Source organism: Durio zibethinus, chromosome 26 (genome assembly GCF_047325235.1).
Source record: "Durio zibethinus cultivar Kanyao isolate XHJ-2024 chromosome 26, ASM4732523v1, whole genome shotgun sequence".
NCBI lineage: Eukaryota > Viridiplantae > Streptophyta > Magnoliopsida > Malvales > Malvaceae > Durio > Durio zibethinus.
This window is the reverse complement of record NC_143187.1, coordinates 7,776,821-7,788,688: the sequence shown is the minus strand read 5'-3', so window position 1 is coordinate 7,788,688 and position 11,868 is coordinate 7,776,821. Positions and strand designations below refer to the sequence as shown.

Genomic DNA, 11,868 nt, shown 5'->3' with positions numbered 1-11,868 from the left:
ATGACAGGGAAAGATATATATGAAATTTTTCAAGTGAAATTTATGAAATTTTTAATTAAAAATGAATAAATTTAAATTAAAAATTAAAATTGAAAAATTAATAAAAATTAATATAAAAATTAATAATATGTAAAAAAATTATTTATAATTTAAATTTGATCGAACTTATTTAATAATAAAAATTATGTCAACATTTTTATTAAAAATATCTATTTAAAAATATATATTAAAATTATTAATTTTTTAAAAAAATTTTACACACTTGATTTATATAACAAACTTTTCAATTTATTAATTTTAATTTTAATTTAATTATTTTAATTAAAAATTTCACAAACCTTATCTAAAGAATTTCATATAAGTCTTTTAAAAAATGGCATAGGTTCAAGTTATTATAGTAGTATTTTTTTTATTATTACAAAGAAAAATAAAAAGTGTTTGCATAGAGAAAGAGTAGCAATTGGACATAGGAGGCAGCTAGGATTAATAGCACATTAATTACCGTCAATGTCATGTCACTGATATCAGATATGAGAACTAGCCCAGTATTTAAATTCACATGCTTGATTCTAATTTGGCTGCAAAATCGTCTCTGATCTTTTGTATCCTTGGCTTGAATTTTCAGCATTAATCCCATTTAGCTTAGCTTGCTAGAAATGGCAGAAGTTCAGTTAGAACTCGAAATCACTGGTAAGTTGGCTGGTTTTCTAGAATGCTTACAAAAAGTCAATAACATGACAGATAGCTTGTATTAGTTCTTCTCTTGTACTAAAAAATGATCTAAGGGCTGGTGTTTCTGGGTTAATCCCAGTTTTATAAACTTTGTAGCAGATGTTTGTGCTTTCTTTGGATATTGGAATAAAATTTTCGATTATCCAAATGAAAAGCAAGTCAATTGTAACGTGTTTCTCTGCACTTCTCTTCTCCCAAGAAAAATGTGCAACTGAGAGAGTTGGGTAATTGCAGACATTTGATATTGTTCATTGCTCTCCTTGACCAAATTTTTCTACTGAAATGTAAGATCAAATCTTCAACTACCTTGAAACATGTCTTCCTTCCTAACAACTCCAAATTTGTTTCTATCCATGGAATATAGCATTCATGTTTTCAGTTGCCACCGTATATAATTTCTGTTTTCTACAATTATGTGTAAGCTGCAGGCCTGACTGTAATGTGACTCTGATAAAGAAGTAATAATCGTTTTACATTTAGCAGATCAAGAAGCTAATAAAGAAAATTCAACCGAGCAAACAAATGGTATCAACCACATAAGAGGATCTCGATCTAAGAACTACAGATGGTGGCTCCGGATAGTTCTCTACACAATCTTTCTCCTCTGTGGCCAGTCTGTAGCTACAATTCTCGGAAGACTTTACTTCGACAAAGGTGGGAGTAGCAAGTGGCTTGCAACACTTGCCCAACTTGGTGGTTTCCCAATTCTAATTCCTTGCTACTTCATTCTTCTACGCAAATCTTCCATTGCAAACAACATTATCGACTCAAATCCACCATCTTTCCTGAAACTGTTAACATTGGTCTATGTACCTCTCGGGCTACTTGTAGCTGGAAGCGCCTTTCTTTTTTCAGTTGGCTTACAGTACCTTCCTGTATCTACAGTTACTCTAATTTCAGCATCCCAGTTGGCCTTTAATGCTTTATTCTCTTATTTCCTTAATTCACAAAAGTTCACTCCATGCATCATCAATTCTCTAGTTCTCCTCACTATTTCCTCTGTTCTCCTAGTAGCAAATAATCATACTGAAAAGCCTGCTGGAGTCTCTAAAGGACAGTATGCAAGCGGGTTCATATGTACCATTGGTGGAGCTGCAGTGTACGGCTTGGCGCTTGCTTCACAGCAGCTCGCCTTCCGAAAGCTACTAAAGGGGGAAACATTTAAAGTTATCCTTGATGTTATAGTATTTCAATCACTGGTTGCATCATGCACTATAGCGGTGGGATTATTTGCTAGCGGAGATTGGAAGGGATTGAAGAGGGAAATGGAGGGATATGCTCTGGGGAAAATTTCCTACGTCATGACTGTGGTTTGGACTGCTATAAGTTGGCAGGTTTTTGCTATTGGTACGGTAGGATTAATTTTTGAGGTGTCTTCCCTCTACAGCATTGCCATAGGTACAGTTGGTTTGCCTATTGTACCAGTACTTGCTGTCTTCGTTTTCCATGATAAAATGGACGGAATAAAGGGAATGTCCCTGGTGCTAGCTATTTGGGGCTTCATTTCCTATGTTTATCAGCACTATCTTGACCATCAAAAGCCGAAGATCGAAAACAGAATAGCCAATGAAATTTCTGAAGGTTGCACCCTTGGAGAGGTTATTCATTCAGATAACAGAGCCTAGCTTCTATGAATGAATGGTAAGACTGCTCACTCAAATACCTCTATGTTTTTTCTCTAGCAGTCTCTGTTAATTAAAGGTTATAGCTGGGCAAACAAATTCCTATCAAGTTAATCAATCCTCTAGGATAATCTGTTGGTTAATAATTGTGATGGAGATTGGAGCTTAGGTTCACAATTTCCAGCTGTTAGAAAGCCTGAATGCTTGCTTGAAACACGTTGCTGAGAGGGGTTACAGCATATTGTATCTGCCATAGCCTTCCAGCAAAACAATATGTATGAAGTATCATGCTTCTTCTGTATCTGCCAGGGGTCGCCTGTTACTGGATTCCTACCACTTTCCAAATGTGTAAATTATGGAAAAAGCAAAGTTTAATTCCTTTCACCTAATATCTCCTTCCTGTATTTTTATTTTATTTTATATTTCGTTTTCCGCTGGGTCAAGGTTTTGTTTTGCTATATGCTAAGCCATACATCTTACAACACACACACATGTATATATATAATACTCCAATCGTATGCTCGATCCAACACGTAAATAGTCCAGAAATATATTGAAATTTTTGTTCGGATTCTCTTCGCATAACAAATTGAATCACTAAATATGCACTATTCTATTGTGTTAGGTATGCCTTTATAATAAAAAAAAAAAAGCTCGTTGCTGGATTAGTAAAATGAAGGGAATAAGGGCTGATAATCTCAATATTGAATTTTGTCCATTTACTTTAATTTAATTGAATTTTGTCACTAAATTTGAATTTTTGATTAAATTTGGCCACTAAACTTGATGAATAAAATAGGTGAAACCTGATGTTTTAAGAAAAAAACATAACCAAAGTAGACAAAAGAAGATTACGTTATCACAGAAAATTATTGATGAATTGTTGTGAATGACCGAAGCTGAAGCAAGTGCACTTGGTTGAATTTTCATATCAGCCGAAAGAAAAATTTTCTTGTAAGATTCGGATTTGAAACTTCCAAATAATAAGTTTTAAACTCCAAACGTTGAGCCGTCGCCCCTGTAATTAAAAGAATGCTTAACTCCTCTTTCCTGAGGCTGAAATCATCATATAATTATTATAATAATGCATGTATATTATCTTAAGGGAATCTCACCTAGGGCCATCTTATCGGGAACCTATTCCTTGGGCTTATTGGCTAGACAAAGGGGAAAAGAGATACGGTGCTGTTTTCTGCTTTGTTCTTTTGGCTCTGCGGGTGCAACAAAGGATGGTGCTAAACAACGGATAGCAGATCGTGAGGCTTCATTTTGATACAAACGGAGCCCCAATGCGGCGTAACTGGGTCTCCAATTGCGCCACACACCCCATTTGGTGAGCAAAGACAACACGGTGGAGACCATTCTGATTTCTAACTGTGCTGCACCTTCAGTGGAGGATGGGTCCATTGAAAAATTGAGTGAGGTCCTTTTGGGATGATTCCCCATTTGCGTTCGAAAAGGCAAGCCATGCATTTACATGGCTCATTGTCATTCGAGTGCAAGTCTATATAACATCTCTTTCACTCTTCTTTCCCCATAACTTGATCTTGAAGAATATTCATCGTCTTTGACATGGGAGAAGCTGAGCTACTGCAACACTCGATCCCAGGTTAGCCAGCGTTATGCCATTTCTTCCTTCCTTTTTTTCCTTTTTGTCTGAGATATGACTTCTTATTCGCTTCTTTAGTTCTACACCTGAACTAGGCTACAGGAAGTGAGTACTGACTATAACTTTTGATTCCCTCTCAGTAAGTACATATAGCAGAGAAATCCATCTCTAGGTGTTACTATTACCGTGAATATATACCTAAAGATGTCCTAACAACATGATCAAGTTGCAATAGCAAACGACATCATTTATTACTCAAAATTCCAGAAACTTTTCTGGAATACATACCATTTATCTGCAAGCGCTTACTGCTTTGTGTGCTCTGACATCTGATCTGTTACAAAAAGTAAAATATAGAAACTTCTGATATCCAAAATAAAGATCTGATAGCCTAAAAGCTAAAAAGCATAACAAATATGAGAACTTACAAAGCACCCACCTACTCTTTTAGTTTTGTGTTCATGCACAAAAAGAGAAAACCAAATAACATATTACAGATTCGAGTGTTTAGCTAAAATCAAGTTCATCACATGCACTGATCAATGCTCCCTAAGTCGATCCTTTGTGTATTTTTACCAGTTCAGGAGACTGAAGATGTGAAATCGGAGGAACATATGGAGGTTTCAAATCAATCGATAGTGCCTAGACCCCAAAACTATAAGCGATGGCTACGTATAGGTTTGTATACACTCTTTGTGGTTTCTGGCCAGTCAATTGCTACAATGTTGGGAAGACTGTACTTTGACAAAGGTGGAAAGAGCCAATGGTTGGCAACACTTATGCAACTGGCAGGCTTCCCAATTATCATTCTTTACTATTTCTTCTCAACGCTAAAAAATTCAACTGCAACGAGTACTAACACAAGACCACCATCAACCATGATTCTTGCATCAGTTTATGTCTGCCTTGGCCTGCTTGTAGCAATATATTGCTTGCTGTTCTCAACTGGATTGCGATACCTTCCAGTGTCTACATATTCCCTCATTTCTGTATCCCAGTTAGCTTTCAATGCTTTCTTCTCCTATTTTCTCAATTCACAAAAGTTCACTCCTTTCATAGTCAATTCTCTGATCCTTCTCACCATCTCTTCCATCCTCCTTGTGTCTCATGAAGACTCTTCAACTCCCAAGGGAGTCTCAAGACGAAAGCATGTAATCGGATTCATATGCACCATTCTTGCATCTGCAGTGAATGGATTTGAACTCTCTTTGGCACAGTTCTGCTTTCGGAAGGTCATAAAAAGGGATACTTTTTCAGCAGTCATGGATATGATAGTCTATCAGTCCATGGTAGCAGCAAGTGCAATCCTGGTGGGACTTCTTGTTAGTGGAGAATGGAAAGGTCTAAAGGGAGAAATGGAAGAATTTGAACTAGGAAAGATATCGTATATCATGGTTTTAGTATGGATATGTATATTCTGGCAAGGTTTTGCTATTGGAAGCACAGCACTGCTTTTTGAGGTGTCTTCTTTATTCGCCAACTCCGTAACTGTTTTCGCGTTGCCCGTGGTTCCTATTCTTGCTGTTATCTTTTTGCGTGACAAAATGGATTGTATAAAGGTTGTTGCCATGTTTTTGGCTCTCTGGGGCTTTCTTTCGTATGCCTACCAGCATTATCTAGATAGCCATGAGTCTGAAAGTGAACAAAAAGACATAAATGTCAATAATCAAGCTTTAAGAGCTTCCTCTGGTTGAAGACATGAGCTTCATGGCGTATCAAAGATATGTAGCAAAGAAAACAATGATACTAGTTTACTGCTATTTCTTAGCAGCGTGTAAGATATCAAGATGTACCGAATAAAATAAAATGGTCAAATCAATCCACTAATTGCATGATCTTGACTGATGCCTTTGATAATGCATATGATTTTCCTGTTGTCATGAAGCTGTAAATATTGCAAATAACGTAGTAATTATTGATTGCAAACTAATTGATCTTGATAAAGCCATGCCTGGATTAACCATATTCTTCAAAATTGCCTGCAATTCCGGTAAAATTTTCACGTCTCTATCAGTCACCGCGGACCCATCAAATTCAAACATGCACATGATTCATGTCTGCACAAATCCTATGGACATATACCCATCATCATCATCATCATCAGCCACGTCCAATTTGTGTCGTTACAAACAATCGTGCTTCATATGGATGGAAGGATTCTTTTCTTTCAGGGCAATGAAGAGAACTTGGATTGCCATCCACAATTAGCTGGTATATATATTTACATTCTTTTTTCGTTATAAACTCTCCTCCCTCTCTCCTTCCTCCCTGCCTGGCTGGCTGCTTTTGAAACTTCCTCAACTTTGATATGGGGAAACCTTAAGAACTGCTACTCCACATCATTGGTAAGTCAGCTTGCTACAACACACATGAAGATCAGGGAAGCAAACTACAAAATTCATTTTATGGTTTTATCATTTTTTTTCTCTTTTCTGTACTATTTTTTAGTAAGACATTTTTTTATTCATATTCTTTGTTAAACTGTAGCAAGTAAGCCAAGTCTCTGGTATCATCTCTAGCCATATGGTTTTAGGTCCCAAAATCAAAGCCATAATCTCCTGCCCTTATAATTCATCGTAGATAATTTGTACATGGTCACACAGAAATAAAACCATTTTCTTATTATTATCCATCAAAGTTAAATGTTTAATTTGCAGATCATCAAAATTTTTTCTTGGCCGTTTGTTTTCCAATCAAAGATTAAACAACCAAATTAAAACCTAAAAAATTTGCACTATCCCAAATTTAATTACTCTTTATAGTTTAACTGTTTTTTATACCTCCTCAGTTTCCACTTCACAATCATGAATATAAAACCAAGGCTCCTCCACTTTTAAGCTAGGAGGGAAACTCACTGGCAGAGATTCTTATTCTTTGAAGTGTAATACAGCACATCGAGTTTGTAGAAGATTCCAAATTAAAAAAAAAAAAAAAAAAAAAAAAAAAAAAAAAAAAAAAAAAAAAAACCTCATTTGACATATCAGTTAAGATTCCTTGGATTAACAATTATGCTATAGTTGCCAACAGTCAAAGAAATCAGGGAAGAAAACTCACCTCAGTATCTGAATAGCAAGAAACTGACAAGCCCTGAACCCAGAAACTATAAGTGGTGGATCTGTATCATCATGTATGCATTCTTTGTAATCTTTGGCCGGTCAGCATCCACACTCTTGGCACGCCTATACTACAAGAAAGGTGGGAATAGCATATGGGTAGCTATGCTTGCGCAACTTGCAGGCTTCCCAATCCTCATTCCTTGTTACTGCCTCTCACCAACTAAAAGTTGCACCACAAATGGGCAAACAAAGCAGCCATCTGCCTTGTTACTAGCTTTAGTCTATTTCTCTTTTGGTATATGCCTAGCAGCGTATAGCTTGATGTATTCTATAGGACTCTTACACCTTCCAGTATCAACTTTTTCTCTCATTTGTGCATCCCAGTTGGCCTTCAATGCTCTCTTCTCGTTCTTCCTTCATTCACAAAAGTTCACTCCTTTTATAATCAATTCACTAGTTCTACCAACCATCTCCTCCACCCTCCTGATATTTCAAACTGACCCATCTAGCCACAGTGAAGCCTCTAAAGGAAAATATGCAATTGGATTCCTATGCACAATTGGTGCATCTGCAGGGTATGGCTTGATGCTTTCTCTAGCACAACTCTCCTTCAATAAGCTTCTAAAAGGAGAAGCACATGCAAAGGTCTTTGAAATGGTGATATATCAGTCACTGGTTGCCACCTCTACTGCCATAATGGGACTTTTCACCAGTGGGGAATGGAAAGGTTCGTCAATAGAAATGGAGGAGTTTGAACTGGGTAAATTTTCCTATGTAATGACCCTGATTGAGACAGCTATAGCTTCACAGTTTTTTGTTGTTGGGGCAATAGGATTGATTTTCAAAGTGTCCTCTCTCTTCTCCAATGCCATAAGTGTCTTGGGTTTGCCTGTTATTCCAATTCTAGCTGAGATCTTTTTCCATGACAAAATGGATGCAATAAAGGCAATTGCCATGGTATTGGCTATATGGGGCTTTGTTTCATATGTCTATCAGTGCTATCTTGATAATAAAAGCTCCAAGAGTGAATATAAAAGTAGCAGTGAAGTTTCAAAGAGTCCATTACTTGAAGAGGTTAGTTAATGGATAAGTTGGGCGCACATGGTTCTATATGAGATTGTCATTTTCTGCAAAACAAGAAATACAACCTCAAAAGGAATCTTTCTTAATCCTTCCCCATGCAAAGTCATAGATTCGAAACTCCAAAACAGCACTAGCAAACCACACACAATTTGGTACTTCGCATGTATTTCTTCACTTCCATTATAATTTCATCCAAAATGGCTAGGGTTGAAGTACAGTGATATTTAGGCTTAACTAAAGCACCAAGCTAGACCATGCTAGTTGGTATAGGAGAAGAAAATAAATATCTAATTTTCTCTAACTAGCCCCATTTAGTAACGGGGTGTACATAAAACTAAAAGCATGAGCAAGTCAATACAAAAGGAAAAAAAGACACCATAAAACAATGAGAGATTCCAAAGTGACAGGGAAGATTAGACAAATGAATCTAAGAATCAAACTATTGATGTGTGAAATAAGGAAAAGAAACATGTTTACGTTCATCAAACAAACAACAATGTTCGTGAACTCAAGCTAAACTCACTAAAGATCAACATATCATGGGGTTCATTGAAGTTCATAGTTCACAAATCAAGTCGAGGCCGTTAATCAGGCTTATTCAAAATCCTTGAAACCGGAGAATATGTCCTGACTATAGTCTATAGGCACTATATCTCAAACTGAAGAGGGAGTGCTCGGAAATGAACTTGACTGAAGCTGCTCAAGCTTCCCTTATATGCTATAATTCCTTGCTAGTTTGTGACATATATTGATTATTCCCCTTATAAAATAAGGAACCCTCAGTGTTCCAGCCAAGCTAAAAAAAAAAAGATAAGATCATGCTAAGTTTGCATAATACATGTTTGTCCCAGATAAGCACAATAATAAGCATTTAACCCAACTCAGGCTGCTCGCATCCTTAAAATGACGCAAAGTTAGAGGAGAAAGAGTTGGAATTTTGAATCCAAGCTACATAGGAATTTGATCATATTAAGAAATAAATTTTAAAAATCACAGGAACAAAAGTTGAATTAGAAACTTATTCCTAATCAGCTCTTTCCAACAAATTTAATCATCTAACATTCAGACCATGAAATGATATGCTAGCAGTTTATTGATTAACAAGTGCAACTGTAATGTTAGTATAAAAAATTTTAGATAATCAATATCACGTTCTATCATTTTCTTTCTTTGTAAACTATCATGGTCCACATTAAATCATGTTCCAGTAATCAACCCAACCGAACACGGAAATACTAAAATCCTAACAAAGAGAAAGAGAAAATGAAACTTTACAGTGTAGGATACAATATTAAAAAAAAAAATAGAGGTTAAGTGAGAGTACCCATTAGAAGCAGACTTAATTAACTACATCAGGCAACCAACATAATGAGCTCGAGGGTATTTTCTCTGCAGTTGTGGCCATTGCACAAAGAACTGATCAGCAATCCGTAACTTGTAAAGCAACAAACCACTTAAAGAGAGCCTTTTTACTCTTGCAATGCTCTCAACATAAAAGATGGATGACCATCTAATTCCAGCTACCTGTAACCAAAATTTACAAGAAAAAATGGCTAACTCCAATTTTCTTATATGTAGAGATATTTATGCATGTAACTTTATCCTCTTCATTTTTTCTTCGGTTGGAAAGATCCCATCAGTTTTATTAAAGAAAGAAAGGCAATGCAAAATAGAATGGCATGGGGGGAAACATGCAAACCTTGAAAAAGAATGCAATTACACATAGAGGAATACAAGTACCAGGGCCATTGCAAAGAACCTGCAATTAAAGTAAAGTTTATACCAAGAAATTTGATTCAAGCACATTTTTTAAGTAAAAGCAACAAAATTCTATGGAAAAAAAGTTAAACAGAACAGAAACAGAAAAATACCACTTGCGGTCTGATTTTAATCATCAGCCAAAATGCATGAGCAATGGCAACTAAAGTTGTCCAAACAGAGGTTACATATGATTGACCAACTTCCCTGCTTCTATAAATCTGCATGAACTCTGCAGAGATTCCCTTGAACCCACTCTGCAGTTGAAACAAAGTTAAGGAAACCTCTTATATGACCAGCAAAACAGGGAAATGATTATGAAAAGCAGTTTGACTTCTAAATAAGAAGCAAACCTACAGAAGCCACGTCCTCTGTCCAATGCTAAATCAATTACAACTTTATATTTTACAAACTAAGAGTAATAGAAAGATAGCAAAAAAGAACTAATACTAATGTAGGATATCAGGCAAGAAAATCCACAAAAACAAAGACTTGACAGCCAAGAAACTTACAATAATGCATCAGCAAAATACTAATGCCAGTAATATATTATTGGATCTAGCTTTCCCGACAATGTAGAGTTAGTCTAAATTGTTCGATACATCACACATGAGGGTCTGCAATTAGGCTCTCAATTGTGAAAGATTTAGAACATTGCTTATCATGCAAATTCAATTGTGATACAAACACACATTCCAAAAAATAGTTGCTTTTAATTTAATCAAATACTTCGAAAATTAACAACATTCACATACAATGAGACGTACTAAGTACCAACAAGAATATCAAAATCATTGATAAATAATTCAACGGATTTTCATTAAATAATAATATATAAATAGTATTAGGTTTTCCTACGAATAAAGAAATCACATCCAACAAATTCAATTCGATAGAAAGAAAGGGCAAAAGGCAATAAAAAATATTAATAGCAACTGATAACAGAATGAAAAATTAAAGTTGCAAAATTTACCGATGCAGCGAAGGAATTCTCCAACACGAGAGCTTTCTGAAGACTCATATTATCAGTGGCAGCGGCGATATAAAACCTCGGCGTAAACCTGTCCTTTTGCAAAACTAACAAGAGATTGATCATCTCCGCCGTGTGTCCTCCTATACCGTGAAACCAAAATCCAACGATCATAGTCAAACATCTTAAAATCAAAGGCACATAAGAAAATGGATAAACAAAATTTGAGGCGCACCTGAACCTAAAACAATGAGAGTGCTGAAAGACTGCGGCGTAGCTCTTTTACCTAGCGGCATGCCGGTTCGGTAAATCACGTAAAGAACTCGAAATAACATAATTGTAGTAAATGCCATGAAACAAGTGATTGGATGATTTGAAGATAAATTGGTGAAGCAAACGCCATTGCATTTCTCCATTTCTTGAGCTTTTTCAACGAAATTACGTGTGCAGGAATTCTGAGGCAAATAAGAAGAAATATCTGAGTAAAAAATTTGATTTAAAATTTTATTGTTGAAACAGATAATTAAGAAGGATTGAGAGAGGAAATTTGAATTGGATGTTTTGAAATCCAGGTATCTCAAGGAATTGGAAATTTGCACTGTAATTGGCATTTCAAAAAGAATGTAAAAATTGAAAATATTATCGCCGCAATTAAGAAAGAAGATTTTGACGGGAGAAGAGGAGAAAAAAAGTACTGCAAATGGAGTTACAACGATATAAACTCCGGTCGTTTCCCTCACTTCTGCTGCGTTTTGCTCATTATTCTACCAGCGCCACAGCCTCAGCGCCGCCATTGCAATATATTCCCATATTGTTTTTTGGGCCGAAAGGTGGCAATACTTTTCCCGTAAAATTTGCCTTAATTTTTGGGCTTTGAGGACCAATTGGGCTTCATTCACTTATATCAACTAAAAATTAGATGAAAAAAACAAACAAATGAAAATTGCATAAAAAATAAAAAATTAAAAAAGAACGACATTCGATATTACAAAATTACGTATTATCGTGAAAGATAACAAATAATTGTAAAGTATAAAA

The 11,868-nt window shown here is 35.8% G+C and overlaps 3 protein-coding genes and 1 pseudogene across 14 annotated transcripts; 3 read left to right on the top strand and 1 right to left on the bottom strand.

Annotated features, from left to right (window-relative positions):
- Window positions 1–594: 594 nt before the first annotated feature.
- Window positions 595–3,065, top strand: LOC111274217 (purine permease 21-like). Its single transcript, XM_022858839.2, has 2 exons — window positions 595–690; window positions 1,216–3,065. Exons 1-2 carry the CDS (start codon window positions 657–659, stop codon window positions 2,355–2,357), a joined length of 1,176 nt encoding a protein of 391 aa, XP_022714574.2. The 5' UTR covers window positions 595–656; the 3' UTR covers window positions 2,358–3,065.
- Window positions 3,066–3,211: 146 nt separating this feature from the next.
- LOC111274216 (putative purine permease 22) lies at window positions 3,212–5,790 on the top strand. The gene is made up of 2 exons (XM_022858838.2): window positions 3,212–3,963; window positions 4,543–5,790. The coding sequence occupies exons 1-2, from the start codon at window positions 3,927–3,929 to the stop codon at window positions 5,655–5,657; spliced, it is 1,152 nt and encodes a 383-aa protein (XP_022714573.1). The 5' UTR covers window positions 3,212–3,926; the 3' UTR covers window positions 5,658–5,790.
- LOC111274884 (UDP-N-acetylglucosamine transferase subunit ALG14-like) lies at window positions 4,904–11,676 on the bottom strand. 12 transcript variants are annotated; one of them, XM_089755296.1, is made up of 7 exons: window positions 11,526–11,600; window positions 11,066–11,285; window positions 10,834–10,973; window positions 9,974–10,117; window positions 9,802–9,861; window positions 9,427–9,626; window positions 5,459–5,595 (listed from the first exon to the last, which is right to left on the bottom strand). In XM_089755296.1, exons 2-6 carry the CDS (start codon window positions 11,244–11,246, stop codon window positions 9,450–9,452), a joined length of 702 nt encoding a protein of 233 aa, XP_089611422.1. In that variant the 5' UTR covers window positions 11,247–11,285; window positions 11,526–11,600; the 3' UTR covers window positions 5,459–5,595; window positions 9,427–9,449. The 12 variants fall into 12 exon arrangements, 10 of the variants coding, with proteins under 10 accessions (XP_022715611.2, XP_089611422.1, XP_089611419.1 ...); XR_016334119.1 differs by lacking the exons at window positions 5,459–5,595; window positions 11,526–11,600 and adding exons at window positions 5,894–6,321; window positions 7,018–7,908 and having other exon boundaries at window positions 11,066–11,511; XR_016334120.1 differs by lacking the exons at window positions 5,459–5,595; window positions 11,526–11,600 and adding exons at window positions 5,894–6,289; window positions 7,018–7,908 and having other exon boundaries at window positions 11,066–11,511.
- On the top strand, window positions 5,911–8,102 carry LOC111274883 (purine permease 21 pseudogene; annotated as a pseudogene).
- Window positions 11,677–11,868: the final 192 nt, after the last annotated feature.

Excerpts from the sequence above, each read along its gene's own strand:
- LOC111274217 (XM_022858839.2), top strand. The coding sequence starts at position 657 with ATGGCAGAAGTTCAGTTAGAACTCGAAATCACTG. Across the intron at positions 691-1,215 it reads GTTAGAACTCGAAATCACTG|ATCAAGAAGCTAATAAAGAA; the intron begins GTAAGTTGGCTG and ends TACATTTAGCAG.
- LOC111274884 (XM_022859876.2), bottom strand. The coding sequence starts at position 11,441 with ATGCCAATTACAGTGCAAATTTCCAATTCCTTGAGATACCTGGATTTC. Across the intron at positions 10,118-10,833 it reads AGAATTCCTTCGCTGCATCG|AGTGGGTTCAAGGGAATCTC; the intron begins GTAAATTTTGCA and ends TTTCAACTGCAG. Across the intron at positions 9,862-9,973 it reads TTAAAATCAGACCGCAAGTG|GTTCTTTGCAATGGCCCTGG; the intron begins GTATTTTTCTGT and ends CTTTAATTGCAG.
- LOC111274216 (XM_022858838.2), top strand. The coding sequence starts at position 3,927 with ATGGGAGAAGCTGAGCTACTGCAACACTCGATCCCAG. Across the intron at positions 3,964-4,542 it reads ACTGCAACACTCGATCCCAG|TTCAGGAGACTGAAGATGTG; the intron begins GTTAGCCAGCGT and ends TATTTTTACCAG.